General features: G+C 44.9%; 1 protein-coding gene across 2 annotated transcripts in view; it reads right to left on the bottom strand.

Moving 5' to 3' along the window:
- LOC144931528 (E3 ubiquitin-protein ligase NEURL1B-like) overlaps positions 1 to 20624 on the bottom strand; it is an 87720-nt gene extending 67096 nt beyond the window's left edge. The window contains exons 1-2 of one of the 2 annotated variants that reach the window (XM_078855471.1): positions 20410 to 20624; positions 19048 to 19881 (exon numbers count right to left, since the gene is read on the bottom strand). In XM_078855471.1, coding sequence (XP_078711597.1) covers positions 19048 to 19132 — 85 coding nt within the window. In that variant the 5' untranslated portion in view covers positions 19133 to 19881; positions 20410 to 20624. Of the gene's footprint in view, positions 1 to 19047; positions 20346 to 20409 lie in introns of those variants that run through there. The other variant, XM_078855470.1, reaches the window with a different exon arrangement.
- Between the last annotated feature and the right edge of the window lie 3548 nt (positions 20625 to 24172).

Genomic DNA, 24172 nt, shown 5'->3' with positions numbered 1-24172 from the left:
CAGTCATTGCGCTGTGCTGTGAACCTGGCAACCCGAGTCATCTTCCCGTCGATGGCTGACGTCAGTGACACGTGATATCAAGACCGGTGCTGCCCTTCCCCACCCCGTCATGGACGGTCACATCCATAGGACGTGCGGTCTTCTTTTTGGTTCATTCGGTAAAGTCACGTAGAAGGGAAAAAATAAAATGATAAAAAATAAAACAATAAAATACAATTCTCACGACGTTTCGGCCACAACGCAAGCAGCCATCCTCAGGTGAAGAACAGGTCTGTCGCAAAGACAGCGTCTGAATGACCACCACCTGAGGACGGCTGCTTGCGTTGTGGCCGAAACGTCGTGAGAATTGTATTTTATTATGTTTTATTTTTATTATTTTATTTTATCCCTTCTACGTGACTTTACCGAAAGAACCAAGAAGATGAATCCCTGCAGTCACGAAAGCTTTAAATCGAGACGTGCGGTCTGCTAGTTTCTTTATTGAATACGTGCACACAATGGCACGAATTAAAGAAACGGTGGCCAATAATTCAGTTTACACGTTTTTTTTTATATCCCCAAAACGTTATTCTACCTTGTTCAACGCATTTACCTCGCATGACCTCAACGGAGTGATATCCACCAGCAAGCAAGAATGTGATAGGGCAACAAAAAAAACGATGGAATTTGATGTGAAAACAGCGTGTGCCTGCTTGCGCCTATATGTGCGGCGCAACGCAAAACGCCGGTCAAAGGGGGCTCGTCCATCAGGCTCCTGGAGAGAGATTGCGTAATATTATCCGTAGGGAGATGCGTCTGGCTTCGAGATGCTAAGATCGTCACGGGGAAAACGAAAAATCTGATATTTACAGGCGCCGAGGGGCTGCGCTGTAGAATAACCCGCTGCGCAAAGGCAACAGCAGCAAACGAGGATCTCCAGAATTAAATAAAATACTCAAGCCTAAACAAAGAAAACACAAAAAATAAACACAGCTCACGGTTACATAATGGGAATGGGGTTCCCCGCTCCCCCTTCACTGTGCACGGCTTGCACGGCTCTTACTGAAGCCTTCTTAAATATATCGGCAATATCCAAGCCCCTTGACATATGCATTGGACACTCGATTTCTCTTTTGCTGCTTTAATTGGACAAAAACCAGAGAAGGTGACACGATTTGGGCCTTCCCCCCCTTCTCTCTTTCTCCCAAGCAAGCCGAAAAACGGGCACTGTACGTTCGTTAGCGAGGAGAGAGATGGCCAATGTGATTTTAAGCAATTGGCTTTCCCCCAATGGCTTTCCCCAAACGCACAATGTTTTCACTGCAACGAGGGACGAACTGGCCCACTCGCCCACTCCCCCTCCCTGCGGCTGACAAAAACATAATAAGGCGAAGAAGACGCTTTACTTGCCCTAACGAGACATTTTCTTTTTAAAAAAAAACGTTGTTCCTGCCATTCGCCGCTCGCTTCCATGAGGATTAACATCTACAAATTGGAGCGTAACTTAAAAGTTCACGGTCTCGGGAGCACGAGGGGCAACGTGCCCCTCTTTTCGACTCACTATTTTTTCTTTCCGCCGTGTTCCTCACAGTGCAAGCACCTCCGACCGCAAGTTCGCCATTCGTGCGAGTTAATGGAGCTGGGGAGTGGTAAATAGAGTACTGTTGTACGCGGAGCTATAAAACTGTAGCGGCAGAATTTGTTTATGCGGCTTATTTGTATTTTTTTAAATTATTTTTTTAAAACATGCAGCTTACAGTATACGCAACAATATTTCCTTAGCGCGTAGATTATAGAACGTATTTAAAGCTAGGGATATCGTACTGTTAAAAAAAAAACATTGAAGTGGGATTGGGCAGGGAATTCGTCGATAGAACGGATGATGGCTTGCGGTTGAAATTCACGACAGTGGCAGCCAAAGGAGGAAAAGCCCCTAAGTGGGCGTCCGCCGTAGAGATGGAGCGATGGAACCAGCTTGTATGCAAGGAGCTCGCTGGATTGTGGCATCGTAAGACTGTGAGAGATAACAATGGCTTGGGGAAGCCTCCATTCAGTAGTGGATAGATCAAATGTAAAGATGATGATGACAATCATGACAAAGATGATTATGGTAATGACATGATTTATTTAATTAAACATTGCAAATGAACAAATTGAGCTATTAAACATACCACGGGATTTTTCATGATGAATGATATTACATTTTACAAAGTACAGTATTACATCAAACAATTACTTGCCATTATTGGCCGCATCCATCCCCAAGTCCCATGTTTTACAGACTCCCTGAGGTGTTTGGATTACAGAGCCATAGGTTTCACGCAAAGGAATAGAGCGATGACGACAAGATACCACGAAGGCATGGACCGTTCAGTGTGTGCATGCTTGGTGCTGAAGTCTCATTGATATTTGTGGCCTGTCCTAGTTTAATAAATCCCAAAGGGTCGTGCAGAGAACGTCCCCAGTTTAATTTACACATTGCTCTGCCGAGGTCTGTGGGGAAATGTTATACCCGGTGCCTTTATGCATCTGGATAGTGTAATCAACACTTTGAAACATCCAACCAAATCCAATTTAGACTCTTTCGACAACAACAAAAACCAACGGGATATACTTTCAAAAAATGTACATATAAATATGGCGAGCTCTTTATGGCATTATCTCAAGAACAGATATGAAATATAAAAAAATAATAAAACAAAATCCACACATTTGTCACTAGCATGATATATGACAAAGGTCACAGTTTTCAAAGTACTCCTTCGTTAATGATGATTTATATCCTTTTCAAATCCTTTATATTAAGTTCGCTTGCTTGCTTGCGCGCTTACGACCGTGCAAATCTTTCGGTCGTTTTTTAACCCACTTCCCGTGATCCAATCGAGCTGACATTTTGCACACAGACTCGTTGTGCGTGACAATTCATTTTCGTGATTTTTTTTTTCCAAAATTTTCCACTTTTTAGGAAAAATAAAATAAAAATGAAACTCTTACTCAAGAAAAACAGAAATGAATAATAAAATAAAGCCGATGCCACGCATATAAAGGATTTATAGTGAAAAACTTTGTTTTTACGGGTTAATTTTTTCTGGCCAAGATGTGCTCATCATGACAGGATGATCCTAGTTAGGCTCGCATTTATTGCCTCGGAGGTTTCTGTGGTGATCCATGGCCCATATAGGCTACAGAAGCACATAATGTGGTTATCCTCAGAAGGAGTGTGTCCCTATGATTACATCGATTCTGGTGCCACACATTTATTCACAATTTGTTGTCCACACATATTTGACTTCTCTTCATATACAGCAAAGACACCGATGGGAAAATCACCCACCACGTGTCCAATCTCGTCAGATATTGTGAAGCTAAGCAGGATTGATCCTGGATAGTGCTTGTAAGGGCGACCGCCTTGCAAAGCAGGTGCTATCGGCTGCTTCAGAGCTACGCTGGGGACAGCAAACGGCAGTACACCAATATCCATTGTTGTGCTGTACTTGTACGCTCCCACATCCACGCTTTCCACCTTCATCATCCCACACTGACCAGTGTTGAAATACGATTAAATAAATAACCCCCTCGGCCTAGATGGTAAAACGAGCTGTAAAATGCACTTGTGCATATACGGCTCTTTTTGTCAATGCATGCATATTCCCTTTATATACTCTTTTGTAAATTACACCCTTCCACTGAGGTGCATACATCTTATTTATTGAGATATCTAACCTCAGCAGGGGAATCGTTTATTTTGTGAATTAGTCAGCTCGGGCGAAATTTCACCAGGACAGGGAAGTTATTGACCTGTATTGGGATTTCAGTTGGGGCGCTGCGATCAATGCAGCTGCTTTTATTGAAGACAACCACGGGACCTTTAATGTCTGCAAGAACAGATCGGTCCTCGATCCAACAGCCCTTTCAAACGACAAGCACCTCCTCCAGTACCGTGGGTCCTGGCACTGCGTGTGTGTGCATGTGTGCGCAGCATTTTGGCCAAGTATGATTAAATAGCCACTGAACCCATGGCCACCTGGGTCAGTTGTGTGCCCTCCTGCTAGCAAGCTTTCGGCACTTCACGTGGCCTCAAGGTGCACCTAGCCTGGCACAAATACCTGGCGGTTGTTGTCGTGCGGCAACATTGCTCTTTGCCTTGCTCACTGTCCAACCAAATACTCAACCGGGCGGCATCTGAGAGTCGATGAGACTCTCTGGCTATATGTGCACATGCACAGCCCCGTTGTCAATCAACTAATGGACGAGGGACTCCCACACCGCATGTGGATCTTCAGGGGCTATTTGACCATACTTCAAACCATGCTCGTCGGTGCGGGTTGGTAAAGGCAGGGAACACAGACGTGGTAATTATAGAACCATATTACAACGACGGATCTTGGCACACTGATATGTCTACAACATAGCACAGTCCAGCGGCTGCCTACGACAACTTGCTAGTATCGTAGTGCGTGGTGTTGACCCATGCAAGCAGTAACCAGGCCCAATTTTACTCAGTTTCCAGGTGACTTTTCCAGAGGTGACCACAGTATATCCCTGTGGTTATAAATAAATAAAAAAGAGAGCTATATTTGCTGTGACTTGAATTGCCCTGGATATGGTCCAACATGTCCCAAGCATGCAATGCACGCCGAGTTAAAGTGTGACTTCCAGCAATTAAAGCTTCGTGATCAATATGTGGTGGTCAAATAAACACCACAACCGGCACGCTGTGGGGAGGACTCCATGCAGCAGTAGATGTATGAAGCGGCACTACACATACACGTACAACCACTGTGTATTTCTAGGCACACTGGACTGTGAACTCTGGCACTCTTAAGTTTAATTCCTGTCCATGGGTAGCATCATTGGCGAGTGCTACCACTTCAGCAAAGGCTAAACATTGTTCTTTTTTATTCATGATTTTGTGCAAAAAACAAATTAATTTCCTGGAATAAAATATGACATTGGCGATTGCATATGGAGGGCTGCGTCCAGCAGTGGATGGACAATAGCTGATGATATTGACAGCATAAAGTATAACTAACATATTATAAATCATCTGTAAAATAGTATTTGATTGTGAGTTGACAATGGTGAAATGCACACACATTAGCGTTTTACAGTAAGCCTATGAAAATACATTCTGGTCAACAACCAAATGGAATGACTGTGTTAACAAAAGATCCCTATGATACAAAGAATGGGATAGCTCAGGGGTCGGCAACCTACGGCTCCGGAGCCGCATGCGGCTCTTTACGGGCTGCTTCTTGACGATATGTACGTATGTACAGTATGTACTCAGATGCATTGCGGCTCTTGAAATACTGAATTTTGTACCGAATTGGAAAGAAATGGCTCTTTTTGTTATTTTGGTTGCCGACCCCTGGGATAGATATTCATTTTGCGCTACTGACGTGCAAATTCATCATTTGGTCCATGTAAAATCACCGTGATATTTAAACACAAACATTTTATTAATATTTATTGAAATTACTTTTTTTCTTCCATAATCTATTCTTTGTAAATAATTTTTTTTATTTTAGTTTACATTTTGCTACAGCATTATACATTTGTGATAAATTGAAAGTTATCCAATATTGCTCAGTAACCAAGTTTTATTTATGCATCACATATATAAATACAGCATTCAATAACTCGTTACTATTTTCTGATTGAGACATGAATAGCTTTTTTTCACTTAGAACATGGATTAATACAAGATTGTTAACAGAATTTTTTTTTTATGATTTAGAGCTTTGATTGGAGTGTTTACATTTTTTTTACGCATGTAAACTACATGTTGTGTTTGTCCAACAACCACGGTAAAATGGTCCTGAATTATTAAATTCCATTACTGGGGTGATACGGCACATTTTTGTAACTTGAAGGTCGTTAACATATTCAGTAAGTACAATGGATCCACATTTAGGTCGAACCAGTCTGCAGCACAATTGTACACAGTGTACGTGCAGACTAAACCTTCACATGATGCCTGCGCTTTTAATCAGATAAAGACCACTCGTATAATCAAGCGCGATGAGCAAAAAATATAAAATATGGCTCTAAGTACAGTTTAACAAGTTGGACCACTCACAATGAATATGTGCTTTTAAAAAAAAAAATTGCGCCAATGCTTGCAGAGAGGATTTGGCACAATGTTGGCACGAGGATTTCAACTGATGCCATCCAGTTATTGGGCTTTGGTTCGAGATTTCCCACATGTGCTTTCTACTACTGGCACATTAATGAAACAAAACTGTACCGAGGCTATAGCCAGATGCTGCTGCCTTTGGAACAAATCGCATTGCAAATGCATATTCCAAGAAAAAGTGACCGAAGCCTCCTGCTGTTGATTATATGCAGCATACACAAGGGGGGCAGTTAAAATGTTTATTTTATAGAATGCGACATCAGACAAGGCACCAGACAAAATCATATTTAACTTATCTTGGCATGCCATCTTGAGTTACTAATCATATAATGGGAACAAGTGCAGTGACAGAAAACAATCTATTCATCTTAAGTATTGAGCGTGTTTACTTTTTAGAATGATTTATTCAAACCGTTTGACTGGTCTTTCATATCGTGGACAGCTGAGCTGTTATTGTCTGTTCAGCTTACAAAAATTTACGTTCCACATTTTTATTTTGGGACTGATTGGATTTTAACTCGTATGGCCATAACGCAAAGCAAGCTTTTCATATTTCTAAATGCTTCTCACATGTTCGCTGTTCCAATATGTTTTTCATAAGTTGTTTTGCCCTCTCTACCATTACATGCCTTTCCGGCCAGCAACGACATCATTCAAATTCATCCTTCAACCGTACTTCTAATAAACAATGGGGTGTTTTTTTTAATCAGCAGAGCAGTGATGTATGCATGTGACATTCACCCACTATGAAATGGATGCAGACCTCATTTATAACACCATTGATCCCATTCTATCTTCATTGCGATTTCAAAAGGGTAACCGAAGCATGATTCATTTTCATTTTTCCTGCCCCAATTATCCTGGGTAAAAATTTCAAAGATAAACGAGCAAAATGTCCATCACTATCGACTGCGGGATGATAACAACAAATCCATAAGCATATGGAAACATGGGACAATTATGCACCTCATAGTCAAGGACCAGTGGCTCCTAAGCATGCTCAGCAGTCAGCAGCCAGCCTGGCTTAGACACGTGTAAGAGAAGACTGCCAAAGCACTGTGTCAGATCAGAACACATTGGATTTCCTTCTTTTTGGCAGGAAAAAAGCCAGTTCCTAGTTGGAAATAACTGCTATCAATCAAGATTTTCAAAATGCCATCCTATCACATTCGTACACGCGCGCATATAAACAGCAGCATGCGAAAAACAAAAGGGGAGACATGCTTAGTCCGTCGTGCTTGAAGTGCACGACAGTCAGGGAATTCAGCCAGCAATACCGACCCTTGCATAATAATTTGCACGTTGATTAAAACATTTAAATTGCAAACTGCTCCGGCAAACAACGATATTCTGTAAAGTCACGTAGAATGGAAATAATAAAATAATAAAAATAAAACATTTTATTATTTCCATTCTACGTGACTTTACCGAAAGAACCAAGAAGATGAATCCCTGCAGTCACGAAAGCTTAAATCGATATTTAACAATATTATGATTAAAAGTTGGCCATGCCGCTGCTAGTTCTGGCCTGTCCATGCTTAAAACTGATATGGACCGGTGGCTCGGTGGTTAACGCATGACGCTGTGAACTTGGTGATCTCATTTAAATTCCGGGTCACGACTAACATCTGTGGCGAATGATATCTGAACCGTTGCCAATAGCCACCTTTACGAACCCGCACTGACCATTGTGTTGAATTGAGCGCCACGATTGATGCCATGTCGGCAGGCCTTCATGAGCAGTGTAGTCACAATGGAGTTGCATATTATTGTTGCAATGTTATGCATCTAGTCAATACAAAGAGCATACGCGGATGAGAAATCTATTACAACAGGTACACTTAAAAGGCAGTTTTAGAGACAAAAGCTGTCTTTCCGACAGCTCTGTTCTTCACCTGAGGACGGCTGCTTGTGTTGTGGCCGAAACGTCGTGAGAATATTAATGTTTTATTTTTGTTATTTTATTATTTCCCTTCTACGTGATTTTACCGAAAGATACAAGAATAAGTACCGTTACTCTATTTACACGGCGGTTATGCAAGCACGGAATGGATCCTGCCCAAAACAAACTGTCACATTGACGCATTGCCCAAGTCACGACTAAGCATGAACTAACTTGACATTTTCCTTCACGTCCTCTGGTTTCCATCGCCTTCCTCTTTGACGATCTTTATGTTCGGACTTAGGATGCTTAGACCGATCTTCACACAACGGATCACATTGTACTGGCCGTCACTTTTCGGCCTGCGTCGCCCTTGCAACAGAGACCCGAAGTCTCCGTGGGTTCTCACCAGGTAATGTCAAGTTTCACCTCTACTACAAAAGGAATCTCTCTCTATATATTTATTGTACATTACTACAGCACACTAAAGATGTATAATGTGAAATCTTCAGGAACCACAAAAAGAGAGGGGTTTGAGAACTATCAATATCCTCGTAATCATTCTCTATCCAATGCTGGATGAAGGCCTCCCCCATGCCATCCCTCGTGGTCCTACATAATGCAATGTGCTTCGTTGGTTCTGAAAATGAAATGCACAAAACAATGAAGCCAAATGAGACGTCGAGGTGGGTATAATTTTTACACGATAATTGACGGAGAGTAATCATTTTCGGCTAGTAAAATCGAAAGCATGCCAGGTAGGAACAGCCATACACGTACATCATTAATATGCCTAGACCCCCCCCCACCACCATAATAATAATCTAGGTGCGTACACAATGGGTTCTTGTTAATAATCATAAAAAGAATAAATAAATTAATTGATGTGCCAATCTCGTACGGATTATGACCTTGAAAGAAAGTATCTAATGATTGTGATTGGCAGCAGTTGATTACATATCCGCGTTCACTCCCAGTCGGACTATGGGCCAAGCAATTTATTAAAACGTGTGTCAGTGATTGGCTTAATAAGATTCTCAAGAACCACGGCTCCTCCATCCACCGCCGTCTCCCCTTACCGCAGCCGTTATCAGCAGTTGGCATAACTTAAGTGTGGACGCAATCAGTGTGCTATGTCTAACCCTTCAAATATAGCTCGATACGGCAATTATATGGAGGCACTGCGTATTAAAAAAGAAAACACCCACCGTGTAGCTAGCTATAAAACATCGGTCACTACTTTTTCACTGCATATTAAAAACGACTGTGGGGTTTCTTCTTCTGCTGCTGCTATTCTACGTATTTGATGTAATATGCACCATATCACAGAATTGGAATTGATGAGTTTTATTTAAGATGTGAAATTACTCTCTCACCAAATCGCCAGAACTGTGCCCGGTCCCATCACATCTTGAAAGCAAAGCCTAGCTGAACCTGCATATTGCTCGGATGTCCAACCACCATGCATAGTAACAGGTGTTATAGGCTGTGGGATTCCGTGGTGGGCAACAGAGGGCAGTGGTGTACTATACTTCTATGCTCCCGCGTCTATACGTTCTGCCTTTACCAATCCACACTGACCAGGGTGGTGAATAATTGTCCAATAACCCCTAAGACTTAAGAAGGCATTGTGGGAGGCCCTTAAACAGCAGTTGATTGGCGAAAGGGCTGTATATTTACCACAGATAAAACGCACAGCGTCTTACACGTGTCCCACATATATTGTTGCATAGTTGAACATTTATGTTAAATAATATTTTCCATTGAGGGAGCAGAAATTCAAAACCGCCAAACAGATGTTATTATACTATTTAGGTGGCTATATCAATCCGTTGAGGTTAAACATGTCACGTTACATCATAGCTGTGAAACAATGCCCCATTCTTAGCTTTCTTGGTGATTTGAATCACGTTTCCCACATAGAATTGGATTATTTAATATTTTCGGTTAAAGTTATTTTGTTTGAATTCACGTTTGCAGTAACATGCTAGGACGCATCGACATTTTACACAGTGATTAAATCACTCGCAAGCAGCCTCCGGGCGAGGACTAAAGGTGCAGCCGGAAATTTCTGGCTTGCACCAAGCTCTAGAGGGAATGTTTGGCCTACTCTTCCACATTGGCCAGTCAACTTGTCAAAGGTGGCAGTACCCAGACTTTACCCGCACCACACGTGACAAGAGTTAGTCGATCGACTAACTCTGGTGGTAACCTGTTTTGGAGGCGGGCAGGGGGGGGGGGGCGGATTTAAAAAAAACTTGGACATTATTTTAAATACTGTGCCAGGAGATCAAACCTGACTGACCACCTCTGGTTCTCAAGTCCCGCGTGGTGACCAGTACACGACGGCAGTGTAAACGCATCTGAATACATTGCCGTAAAATGTATGTGGGGAGCGGTAGTGTGCCGGTTAGCGCTACGCTGCGCTACGAACCCAGCAACCTGAGTTCGATTCCCGCTCACGGTCAACACCAGTGACGATTATCTTAACCGGTGTTGGGCCTCCCCTACGTCGGCTCAGCCTCACATGAGTACCTGGTGCGATGTGTAAAAACTTCGCCACTCAGGAGACAAAGACGGCCAGGCATATGGTGCCGGCCACCCACCCCCTCGTGTGCCGTGCTGGCCTTCATAGGTACTTGCTAACAGCACTTGCCACAACATTCTGTCAAGGCTATCGGGGGGAAAATCTTTGTCTTTGTGAAATGTATGGTTGGCTTGAAAAATCCACTCTATAGTGGATGTTTTGGCCAACATCGCTGCATTCGGACTGCGATGAATTTCCGTATTCTGGCGAAGGGTTTGGCTTGAAAAATCCACTCTATAGTGGATGTTTTGGCCAACATCGCTGCATTTGGACTGCGATGAATTTCCGTATTCTGGCGAAGGTTTTGGCTTGAAAAATCCACTCTATATTGGATGTTTTGGCCAACATCGCTGCATTCGGACTGCAATGAATTTCCGTATTCTGGCGAAGGTTAAATAATGCAATAGGATTAATTGGGCCTTTAACGCCAGGTGAAGGCACTTGTACAATATTGCAGTCATCGGCGCCGAGGTGCGATCATGTCTGAGAGCTGGACGTTTGGCAGTGGTGGACAATATCAAATTACAATGCGTTTGTTTTTTTTTCTGGCTTGAGCGATGATGATGGGAGCCTTTTGTCCCTACCCACACACACTGGAAACACTTAGCATGCACAAGCGGCAACCCACTGCCTTGCATGAGGATCCCATCCAATCTGCCAGAATAGTGCATTAATGCTTTGGAAAGTTTATCACTTTATTGCAGTGAACACGATTAATTGTGAGGATACAATTTTCTAAATTAAAAACACAGCCCTTGGCTGTGCAATGTGACTGAAAGATTGCATAACAGTGTGTGGGCACTATTATAATCAGCAATGTGCTTGAAGAAAAAAATATATATTGTACTCAGGTTGTAAATGTTGTGGCTTGGCTCTCCAACACACCGGTGTGCTGTACTAGTTACGAATTGGCACGTTCTGTTGGCTGTGTCGGGTGGTGGCGGGTTTTAACGACACATTTATATATTTACGCGATCTAACCCAAAAAAAACCTCTTATCAGTCCCTCCAGAAAAACGCGGAGTTTTTTGGTGATTGTTGCGGGCAAAAATCGTTGATTATGCGGCACGTTTTCTTAAAAAATGCGATGGAATATGCGGGATATTTATGCAATTTTATGCGATTAAATTGCGGGAACTTGCAAAAATTGCGGGAACTTGCAAAAACTGCGGTTTGATGAAAAAGAGAAAAAAAAGTGATTCCCCCAACACCCTATTCACTAGGCTACTACTTTAATGTAAAGAGTCATTTCTTATTACTTCCTATGATAAGCAAGCATACTACATCACAGAAAGTGCTGGGAATATTTAAGTTCTCATCTTGTTTTATTTCAGACCTTAACAAACAGATGGCTCAAACTTACAAAACATTGAGTCGAACAAGTTCTGTAGCTTTACAAAATGAATATGCTACAACTTCTGTAAAAATGAATAAATAAAATATAAAAAAAATAAAATGTGTGCTTCCTGTTTTACAGAGGTAGCTATACAAAACAGACATCTTCTGTTAAAATAAGTGTTTTCAGTGCACAGTAACGTAAGCAAAACAGTAACAGTACAGTCTTACAGTAATGTAAATTTACATACTACTAACAAAAAAGTGCAATCTTACAACTGTAAAGTTGCATAAACTCCTGAATAAAACTAACTACGTAGCCTCTAACACTGGCCAATCATTCAACATTTTTCAACTTTCTGCTAAGATATATGTGACTTTTTGCAACGAAAATGCGGGGATTATGAAATCATGCAAGCCCGCATATTTTGCGCGCGGAAATCTGCAATTTATGCGGCGAAAGTGCGGCGTATTTGAAAAAACGCGCCCCCCGCATAAATATGCGGACTTTGGCTGATTTTGCGTGAAATCTTGCGATCGCATAATCGCGTTTTTCTGGAGGGACTGTCTTATGGAAAATATATATTGTACGTGTAGAGCCTTGTCATTCTACTGCTGGATGAAGGCCACAGCATTCCACGTGGGTTGCGAGGGTTATTTAAACATACTTCACCACATATTCTTAGGTTTTTTCGGTAAAGTCACGTAGGTAAAAAATAAAATTAATAAAAGTAAAATTAAAGTAAAATAAAAATCACGACGTTTCGGAAGCAACACAAGCCTCCGTATTCAGGTGGAACAGTCACAGCACGATAGCTGTAAATTAATAAAAGTAAAATTAAAATAAAATAAAAATCACGACGTTTCGGAACAGTCACAGCACGATAGCTGTATCTCAAGTGAGATAGAGCTATCGTGCTGTGACTGTTCCACCTGAAGACGGAGGCTTGTGTTGCTTCCGAAACGTCGTGATTTTTATTTTATTTTTATTTTACTATTATTAATTTAAATTTTTTACCTACGTGACTTTACCGAAAAAACCTAAGAATATGAATCCTTGCAGTCACGAAAGCTTCAAATCTAGAATACTTCACCACGCTGAGTCAGTGCGTGTTGGTAAAGGCAGGCAGCACGGAGAAGGAAAGTAGGCGACACAGAGAAGGGGAGCACAGAAGTACTGTACAGTACCATAGATATTGTTGTTTGCACTGCCCTCTAACGATCCTGAACCACATTAGCTGGTGTTGGAATGGAAACAAATATTCTAAGTATATATATATTTTTTAAAAATGGCATGATGATAGCAACTCATTTCATCAACATCCGTGATCAATCCACTGCTGGATAAAGGCCTCCCAGAGCTGCCGCCATCGCATGTGCGTACGAGCAACACATTCCTGCGGAGGGAGCTGGTAGGAACGTTGGGTTGCTCGGTCAATGGCCAGGGTCAACGGCGGCGTGGTGTATTCCGCAAATATGGCCGACTGTGAGGGCGGGCACAAGCCGGCGTGAGTAGGTTAAACGTTGAGTTTTATAAGGGCACCACGGGGTGACCAGCCCCTCCCCACCCAGCCTCACCCCCCAGCCAGCCCTACCCTCCCCACCCAGCCCCTCCCCACCCTCCCCACCCAGCCCCTCAAGCACCCTCCCCACCCAGCCCCTCCCCACCCTTCCCATCCTCCCCACCCAGCCCCACCCTTCCCACCCAGCCCCTCCCCACCCTCTCCCCCCCGACAGCTCCCCACCCTCCCCACCCAGCCCCACCCTCCCCACCCAGCCCCTCCCCACCTTCCCCTCCTCACCCAGCCCCTCCCTCCCCACCCAGCCCCTCCCTGCACGACGGACGGACACAATAATCCCCTGTGGGCTGGTGGAACCAGTGGGTTCCTACCAGTATAACTGTTGCATTACAAGGTACCTGACAGCACACATTGTTGTCCTCGACATAACACGGTAATTTGTACCGTTTTGTCAGAACATTCACCCACAAAAAAACATCACGTAGTCTTTTTTTTAATATGGCCTTTACCAATCCACTGCTGGATGAAGGCCCACTCTACACCAAGTTGGCCATGAGTGTTATTTGACCATACTTCACCGTACCGGTCAGTGTGGGTTGGTAAAGGGGGTGCAGGGACTCGTTCAAAAACAACTCAGTCGTGAGTAAACCCAAGTCCATTGTGCCACGACTCCACTCCCTACAGTTGTTATGGGGTGCTTGTCCATCCACGCAGGTTATTAACCAGAAATAAAAAAACTAAAAAAAAATTTTGGCACCGGTAGCAGTCGATTCAATAATTCTTACAGTGATGGGAAAACTACGCTGGCCTGTAAATAGACCTCATGAGATGCCGAGTAATCTCTCGCAGGTTTTTAGATTTCACACTTAAGGTGTGGATAATTATCAGCATTGTCCTTTAAAAAAGAGCAGCATTAATTGAAATATCATGTGCCGCCAATGCAATTTTTGCCACATTTGCAGTGAAGAATGCAAAACATTACCTGCCGTACAAAGTCATTTCAGGCCCCAATAGTGGCCATTAGACCATACTTGTTTGAACATACTGCATCACTTGCCAGTGATGTTAGCCATGGCCGAGAAGCAAAGGTCAAAGGTCACTGGTACAGTGCTCGAACCACGAGATAACTCTTGCATAAATGACATTTACTTAAATATTTTCCCAAAACCCAAATACAAAACGAGACATGTCTACAGAAATATATTGTTTACCATGCTCATATGGTTTGGTTATACTGTATCTTACAAAAAATGTGTAATCATAAACATATCATTGTGATTTGACATTGTACGTGCAGCCCTTGGTAAGTCCACTACTGGATCAAGGCCCCTTCCAAACCAAGTCGATTGATTGACCATAACTTCACTTCGCTGGTCTGTGTGGGTTGGTAAAGGCAGGGAAGCCCGGGACCAGTTTAGAGATTACTATCCACTGATGTTTCTCATGGGCGGGAATAGAATTTCGATCGCAGGGTTCATACTGCAGAACACGAACAACTGCACCACCACTGCCACCCCGATACAGCATTATCCCTATATTTATGCTCATCTGTAACCAATCGAGTAGTCAATGCAAATAAACTGTTTCACGTAGCATTAGTGAGCAGGACATTAAATTAAGAGCATACGGTGACAGACCGTCCTCACATCAGTGGCATATTTGGGCTCTTGTCAAACGGAACGCCCGAACGAATGCACCGCAGCAAAATAACCCTGGCTGGGGAAACACGTGCTTCGACCGACAAAGCAGCTTAAGGATTATCGCTCTATTCCTATCGAGGGCCTTGGGGGGGTCCCCCACTTTCTTCTTAAAGCAGAGAGGCGTAATAATAGCCTACCCCCCCCCCCCACCCCACCCCTTCGAGATGTCGCCTGCAAATAAACCCAGCCGTATTTGAAGTCACCTTGCGTTGCATTCGTGCGCGCAGAGCGGAGCAACGCCGAGCATCAGCAGCAGACTATGCTTTCGCACCTGATGACGGACGCTTGTGTTGCGCCCGAAACGTCGTGATCTATTTTATTCTATACCTACGTGACTTTACCGAAAGAAACAACGAGTGTAGGTTACGGCCCCCCACGTGCCACGCGCGGCGTCGTCAAACTCCACCGCATGCACACGTCAAGACGACGACGTTCCATGTCCTCCTCCTTCTTCACGAACCGCCGGACGGCTAAACGCTGGCGACTTGCAAGATACACGTATTTCGCCCGCTCGTTCAATTTTTGGTGGGCAAAACAAGCGACAGAATGTAACACAGCACGTCGGGCTCTTGCGAAGGCGCGCGCAAACTCAATGTCAAATGTGTAGGGATATCCACTTCTTCTTCTTGGTTCTTTCGGTCAAGTCACGTAGAATGGAAATAATAAAATAATAAAAATAAAACATAATAAAATAATTCTCACGACGTTTCGGGCACAACGCAAGCAGCCATCCTCAGGTGAAGAATGAAACACCACCAAGCTTGGAGCGTATATTTAAGCTGGGTTGGAGGGGGGAAGAAAAGCGCCTTGACAAAATATTTTGCATATCAAAAGGAATTTTGCATATTTATGGGAAATGCGTAGGAGGTGGGCGGGGGGTTTCAAAGTCATATTATGCCCGTGCATTATGCAGGATTAGCTGCATCAAAGGGAGGGGATAAGGGTAGCATTAACAAAGGGAAGGAATGTTAATAGTATGTAGCTGCAGTTACTAAACAACCACGTAAAAAACTAAAGTATGAACTACATAGTATCATCAGTATACTAAATATACTCTCCAATAAGCTGAGCTACTAACAGTAAGTAATACATTACAATTCTATGTCGCAAAAAATATAATATGCTTCCAGCTAAACTTTTTTCTCTTGAATCACACGGGTCTACCCCGTACTATATGCTACCATAGACAAACCCAACATTAAATTACATACTATACTTGTTATGACGTGCCCAAAGATAGTACTGTAATGCGATTCGGTGGTGGCAGTTTTCGTGTTTACAGGGTGACAAAGGAGACACAGCACAGTTGCTACGGCAGCATTAAAATGAGTGTAGTTTATCTCAGGCAGTTCTATCTGAAAAACGATCGAATCCAAAACACTCTTCGCTTGACGTACACAAATACTAGGACTCCCTATAAATTAGTCATTTTCTTTAGACGTTTGAACAGGTTGCCACTTTCTTTCATTTACGGGCAGCCATTAGTTAATGATGATTTTAAAGGTCTTTCCCATAGGGTGCAGTGCGGGGCCTGTAGCGGATGTTATAAAGGGGCCCTAAATAAAACACGTATATATTAAAACACATCAATGTTTAACTTGCATGGTAAAGTAATTGTATTTTTTCATTTGCTATACAGCCATATAATACGACAAATCGCTAACCTTAAACACCCAGTCGTTCATAAAAGTTGAAGGCAGTATAGTACTATAGTAATAGAGCAAGTGCAGAATCACTGAATCGGAATTGATAGCTTGAAAGCATTTAGTGCGGGGCCCTTGAAAGTGCGGGGCCCGTAGAATATGTAGCTACTTTTGTTACTAGGATAATCCGGCACTGATAGGGTGTCGATTATCGGTGGGTTTTGCCCATATCTCACCAGGATGATTATTGCGTGTTGATGATGAAGTGGAGGGGGGGGGGGCGAATCCAGGCTGACATGAAGCGTTTATGATAATCGAACTTGGATTCACAGCGTTGCGTGATAGCCACTGCACCACCGCTTCACACACACACACTATGACCGCCGGGTGTGTTGCATTATATTTGATTAATGTGTCCGGGAATGCTGGCGCAAGCGTTTATTAAACACAGTCGAGTTCTCATACAGTAGTACAAACAGCTTCGTATTTTACCGATCACTACCCCACCTTCCTGTTATATAGTGACGAGTAGTCGGTGTTGTTGTCTTCAAATGTGACATTCCTGCCGCATGCCATGCATGATCAAGCACACGCTCCGGCGTTAGTCATCAACTTACATAAATTTAAATATACATTTGCAATCACGCGGGCAAGTTCACTCATCGAAGTTTCTTTGATCTTCACGGATACATTTGATTTTGCGAAATTCAAGTCGAGCGAGCCTCGATGATTAACAGTTTGTGCTCATGCGCAGTGGACATTGTTTCAACGTGTGACGACTACCTTGTACGACTGTCACAATGAGTGCATCGCTCTTGACGGATGACAAGACGGAGCCTCCGGTCAGTGAGATACAACCCTTATAATTGTGCCAAGCAATCAAGTCAGTCACGTTACACACATCTGATCACACACACACACTGGATTGTTATAAGACAAACAACCTACTTTTGTTTTCATAATAAACGTGTTTGAGTTAGATCGCGTTATTTATAAATGTGTCGTAACCCTCCACCACCCGACACGGCCAATCAGCAAAAAAGTGTCACGTTGACAAAAGACACTACTTTAGCCCTACTCATGTTTTAAAATACACGGGGATAAATCCGTCTCATAACCCGGCAACTCTGGTACCATATTGACATTTGAACAAATACGATACCGTGTAGTATCTGCAATCGAGTGATCTGAATGGAAATGGGACAGTGACGGGATAATAACCCATTTGTCCTTGCAGCATTGATCACTGCCACCACGCATTATCACTTCCCTTGCGCGCTGGAGACCGCGTGGCATATGAATAGGAAGCGCTCTGACAAGTTCAGGGGGCACCTTCAACCATTCCACCCCCAAACTGTCACGACAACACATCCGCAAATATATTTTACACGAACACACAAACTACAGAGTCGATCGTCGATTGCCTACAACGTGAATCCCCCCCACCCCCATTCTCCCTTGTACCTCGCTTTGTACCGTGACTTAATCTCGAACGTCTGGACAGGCAAGGCAAAGAGGCAGAGAGATGAGAGAGTGGCACACACAACAACAGCCCTCAAACGACCCATGGACCACCACCTCCAACCCCAACCATCAAGGTCGGCGGTTAAAGGTAACACAACTACACACACACATCAATTCAACTCCACGTTATACGTACAGAAAAGACACAACGAGATCCCATCGTAGCGTTTGTTATTCACCGTTAGCATCATGCTGCATCTTACCAATCCGTTCGGAGATGCGTGCAGATTTCGGCTGTGAGCGCGCTGCGCTTTGACGCGCCCTGTTTGACACGAGTCTGCGTTTGAAAACCGCGTGAACGCCCAGCAAATGGTAATAGTGTTGATTTTAAGCTTTCGTGACTGCAGGGATTCATCTTCTTGGTTCTTTCGGTAAAGTCACGTAGGTAGAAGAAAATAATAATAATAAAAGAACACGACGTTTCGGTCGCAACACAAGCGTCCGTCATTTATTTTTTATGTCTACGTGACTTTACCGAAAGAACCAGAAATGGTAATAATCAATGGTTCTTTAAAACAGTACGGCAGAATACGGCATATATAGAGATTCACGCGTGTGTACAATGCCACCCGGGATACATACACACACACAAGTCCACTGCCACTAGCGTTGCGAGCTTTAATAAACCGTGCATTGTTATTATCATCTCGAGAACGGACATGCGTTATCAATAAAAAACAATTTCCGAACATGATCATCACCATCACGTTATCATTGCACTCTCAATGTCTCGCCTTACCGTAAGTGGTATAATTGGCGTGACCGTGTCCACTCTCGCTGTAGCCTCCTCTGATCCAAAAGCCGGCTGTACCGTAATTCCCCATGATGATGGGGCTGTGGTGCGTCTTCTTGTGCAGGAGGGGTCCTCGATTTGCCCACCCAGCCTTAGCAGCAGCAGCAGCAGCTGTAGCAAGAACAGCAGCAGCCAGCAGCTCTGACAGGAGCTTACACACACACCACAGCAGCGGCTATATCAGCAAACAGCAGCAGCAACACACCACCGCAGCTATTGACAGCGGCTATGTCAACACACAGCAGCAGCTACAGCAGCAGCTGTAGCGGCAGCAACACAACAGCACACACCACAATCAGCTACAGCAGCAGCTGTAGCGGCAGCAACACAACAGCACACGCCACAATCAGCTACAGCAGCTGTAGCGGCAGCAACACAACAGCACACACCACAATCAGCTCCAGCTACAGCAGCTGTAGCGGCAGCAACACAACAGCACACACCACAAGCAGCTACAGCAGCACCAGCAGCTGTAGCGGCTGCAACACAACAGCACCACGCCACAAGCAGCTACAGCAGCTGTAGCGGCAGCAACACAACAGCACCACGCCACAAGCAGCTACAGCAGCAGCAGCTGTAGCGGCTGCAACACAACAGCACACACCACAAGCAGCTACAACAGCAGCAGCTGTAGCGGCAGCAACACAACAGCACCACGCCACAATCAGCTCCAGCAGCAGCAGCTGTAGCGGCAGCAACACAACAGCACACACCACAATCAGCTACAGCAGCAGCAGCAGCTGTAGCGGCAGCTACACAACAGCACCACGCCACAAGCAGCTACAGCAGCAGCAGGAGAGGCATTCACTTCAGAAAAAATCACGCAGGATCACGCGAGTCTGGATTCGTCACGTTGCTGCTCTCTCCCTCTCTGCTTATCCTTCTTCCGTGTGCGAGCGAGTGCGAGTGTGTGTGTGTGTCCCCTCTGTGTGTACGTGTGTATGTTATGTATGGATGGGTTTTTTTTCATAAATGATGCCGGATTGTGTGTGTGTGTGCGCGCCTGCGAGATGATGTCAGCGGCTGTGTGTGTGTGAGCCCTCGGTGCGAGTCGATGTCACTGCACGCGCGCGCGTGCGTGCGTGCGTGCGCACGTGTCTTTGTCTTTGCGCGTGTATGTACGGTGTAAGGAGTATTATGCAGGCGTGGTATGCATTATGTATGCCCTGATTTTTTTAAATATATGTGTTGATGCATTCACTGTCCGGTGAAAAATGTTAATGCCCTAATGTGGTAAAGGTACGGATCTGGTCTGAAGGTGTGTTACGTGCGCAGCTGCACGCGCAGTCTATAATCGTGTACACTTACTGGATGTATATTTGAGCATGTGCCTCCTGCGCGCGTGCAAGGCTTGCGCGTGTTAGTAAGCGTGTACCAATGTGTTTGCCTGCTACGCAGCGCGGTGCAATTGAGCGCAGTGGATTGTCCGCTAGACGGAATGAAAGGAAGGCAAAGACGGTCGTGTGGTGTGGTGGAGTCGGGGCTGCTTGGACGAGTCGCTGGCAGCGGGAAGGGGTTGGGCGCTGAGTGGGATGGGGGTGGTGGTGGGGGTGGTGGTGATGGTGATTGTTGGTAGGGGGCGGGGTGCTTTGAAGGGATGGGAGGAGGAGAAGGAACGATGGTGGGGGGTGGAGGATGAGTCTGGGCAAGATAAAACAAGGTGTTCCCTCTTTGCGCAATTCTGTGTGACGTGGATTCTGTCAATTAATGTGCCCGCTTATGAATGTGGATAGATTTTTTTTGTATTGTGGTTATCACACACACGCTAGCGTGATGCGTATTTCTGTATAGGTAAATGCTTAACGGTAATGTTCACCATCCCCGTTTCAACATGCTTAGCCAAGAGATATTTTATTCATATTAAATGCGTCCTATCTTGTCACCTCTCAAAGGTTAAGCAGGTGTTGAGCAGAGTTAGTTAGGACTTGGGATGGGAGGAGGCTGTTATGGTATAAGCCACGAGTCGTCGGCTTCGGCAGCGATGTGGTCGCACAATCGCCGTGCAGCGATGGGTTAACTCCATCTGTGTGGAAGTCTGAGCGTGTTCTCTTGACGATAGTCTTTTACGAGCACTTCGTTTGTATATCCCACGTAAAGCCACACACTCATTCATGGAACCGGTCAAACAAGTCAATGCAGGACCCTCCATAAAATGTCCATATGACTCAGCCATACATCCCTGCGTAAGAGTCGCTGCATTGTTATTAAGGGTATATGTAATATCTATTATAGAATCCTGCCGTGGTGTAATGGTTTGTATAGTATGCTTGCAATGCAGACGTCGCTGGTTCGATCGCCCGGCGCGGCAGTTGAAACAACGGTGAAAGTTTCCCAAACATCTCCCCCCGGTTCTGAAAACCGAGCAGCAGTCCGGGATCCAGTCGATCAGCTGGTGGCGTGTGGTGGGGTAAAGTGTGTCTATTGAGCTGTCACCTCTTCTAAGGCATCTTGCAGGCGTCGAAGAGTAGGCCAAATACCCTCGAAAGGTATTCTCATTTAGCTCCCTCGAGTGAAGGCCCTTCCACCATAAGTGGCTGTGAGCGACCAGTTGCAGGGTTGTCGTTTCATCTTTGTTTATCTGAACCTCATGGCGGTACCATATAACTCCGGCTCTCGTATAATGTCCGTGATGCAGTCACGTTTAGTCTGTTGATGGTCGGCGATGCGGCAATCGACTCATCTCGACGAGCCGTACACGATGCAACTATTGAAAGCTGAATTTTTCGATAACGGATTTTTTCATGCTGATGTTCGGCGTTTCGACATCCCGGAGTGTGGCACTGATTTCGGATTGATTGGTGCCCCAGTTACAGAGTGAAGTACACCCCTAGAAAAAATAGTGTTCCAGAAATAAAATATGTAAATGCCTCTACCATTTTGTAAGGATCATATGTAGCATACAAAGACAAAGATCCCCCCTTGTATAGCCTCAAACGACTTTTGCGACAAGTGCTGTTAGCGAGCACCTCCGACACACGAGGGGGTGAGTTGCCAGCGCACACAATAACAAGTAATCCGTGTCAAATTCTGTATCAGGAGAAATTATTATAACTACACTAAAGACAGTTCCTTAAGAAATATTCATTAATGTCCCAGACAAACAAGGCGTGGTTTTGTCCAGGGTCATTTTACTTTTCGAACCCATTCTTATTCCATGCGTAGTGACATCGCGAGATGTCACTGTGCAGTGTCGGCCCTGGAGAGGGCACGGCGTGCGGTGTAGCGACATCGCGGACACCACAATGGGGTGGTTGTAGTACCGGCCCTAGAGGGGCTCGGTGAGCGCTGAGTGATAGCGCTGGATGGCACCACGCTTGGCGTGCAGTCCCAGTCCTACAGGCAGAGCCACTAAGCGACCCTTGCAATTGCAAAGGGCCCCGTGGCCAGCAGAGGGCCCCCTAGAGTCACTGCTAGCGAGTGGGTGAAAAAAACCATACATCAAAGGGGCCTCCAACCAAATTTTGCTTAGGGCCCCCAAAGGTCAAGGGCCGGTTCTGCCTACAGGACAGGGTGGGGAGGAGTGTCGGCTGTAGAAATGGGGTTACTAAAGGCCATGGCACTCTGGTTGACCCGAGAGGACACGTGACCGGTTAAGTCTACAAAGGGGCCCCAAGTGGGGGCTAGGGGTGGTCACGTGGTCAGGGTCCAGATCCTGCTCGAGGATTCTGGAAGGTGGTCGTGGTCAAGGGCGGAGCCAGCCACGCCGCAGAGGATATAAGCCGGGTCTCCCAGAGGGACCGGCGTTGTTGTTCATCCTGAAGAAACCCTTCGTCAACGTTCTACGTTCTCTGAGTCTCCAACACGTGGACCTGGACCCGAGCTGTGGTCCCAGTCCGTAGTAGGCAGTTACGTTGTAACTAGTGTAGTTAGCCTGGTGGTCACCACCATAGGCTGTTATTCTGTCAAGGGGCAGTTACCCCGTGTGTTGGTGTTAAATAAATGTGTTGCCTCCAAGTGTACGTCTGCGACTCGGTTGAACTCACTACGCATGTAAGAAAAGTCACGTACGCGCAGTATCGTGAAAAATGAAGGTTCAACTTGCACCGAGCCAAGATGCACCACCGTGTCTCAACACATGCCCTTGTCGAGAACATCAAGACACAACTTCGGGAACGAGGCTGAGATTAGCAGCAGGCTGTCTTTGACAAAAAAAAACATGTGCGGGCTTTTACGTTTTCTTATTAATTATCTGCATCGTGCCAACATCGTTTGGAAACACGGCGTGCAGCTGGAGAAACTGGTTCTGGGGCTTTGGCGCACAATTCTGGCACGGTTCCAGTGTTGACGGAATGCACTACCTGCAGATTTTCACCAACGCGTTAATAGATAAACGGCTTTACAGGGACTGTATCTTCGATCTTCCTCGTAAAAGTGAACGGTGATGCCAGAGATCCACATATTGACCAGTAGGGGCCGTTGTAGGGAAGGTGGCATGTTCTGGGCAGGATCGGTTTGTTGTAAGTTTAACACGTAGGCTTTTCGCGACCAATATCAACCATAATACAGTTTTTTTTGGGTTAGATCGCATAAATATATAAGTGGCACATCTACCCCTCTATATAAAGAACGAAACAGGAGAATTTCTCACAAATCTGGCTGTCCGCCTGATGCAGCCGGTTGTAATTACTCACGAAACGTTGTTCTCAGATTGTGAATGTTATGGCTTTGGTTTCCAACACACAACCGGTATGCTGTACGAGTAACGAATTTACCACCTTCTGTTTATGTGACAAACCCTCACTAATTGGCTGTGTCGGGTGGTGGCGGGTTTAACGACACATATTTACGCAAACTAACCCAAAAATAAAATATTGTATTATCGGTTCGTTGGGTTGGTCGAGTGGAGAGAAACCATCATGGGAGGGCTGAGAGAACCAGGTGCGCGGTTTGAACTTTGAGCCCTCATTGAGGCTGGGCTAATGTACGAAAATATTCCATCGAGTTTAATTACTCACCTACTCGAGTATATCACCTTCGGTTTACGATTGTGCCACTGGATGGGAGATGATGGGCGCGGCTAGGGACGTCATCGACATCACCAACTGCCTAATGCTGGGCGTGGCTTGTAGGG

This window comes from Lampetra fluviatilis, chromosome 4 (assembly GCF_964198595.1).
Source record: "Lampetra fluviatilis chromosome 4, kcLamFluv1.1, whole genome shotgun sequence".
Lineage (NCBI taxonomy): Eukaryota > Metazoa > Chordata > Hyperoartia > Petromyzontiformes > Petromyzontidae > Lampetra > Lampetra fluviatilis.
Note: the sequence above shows the minus strand (reverse complement) of the source record. Positions and strands in the feature narration are given on the sequence as shown.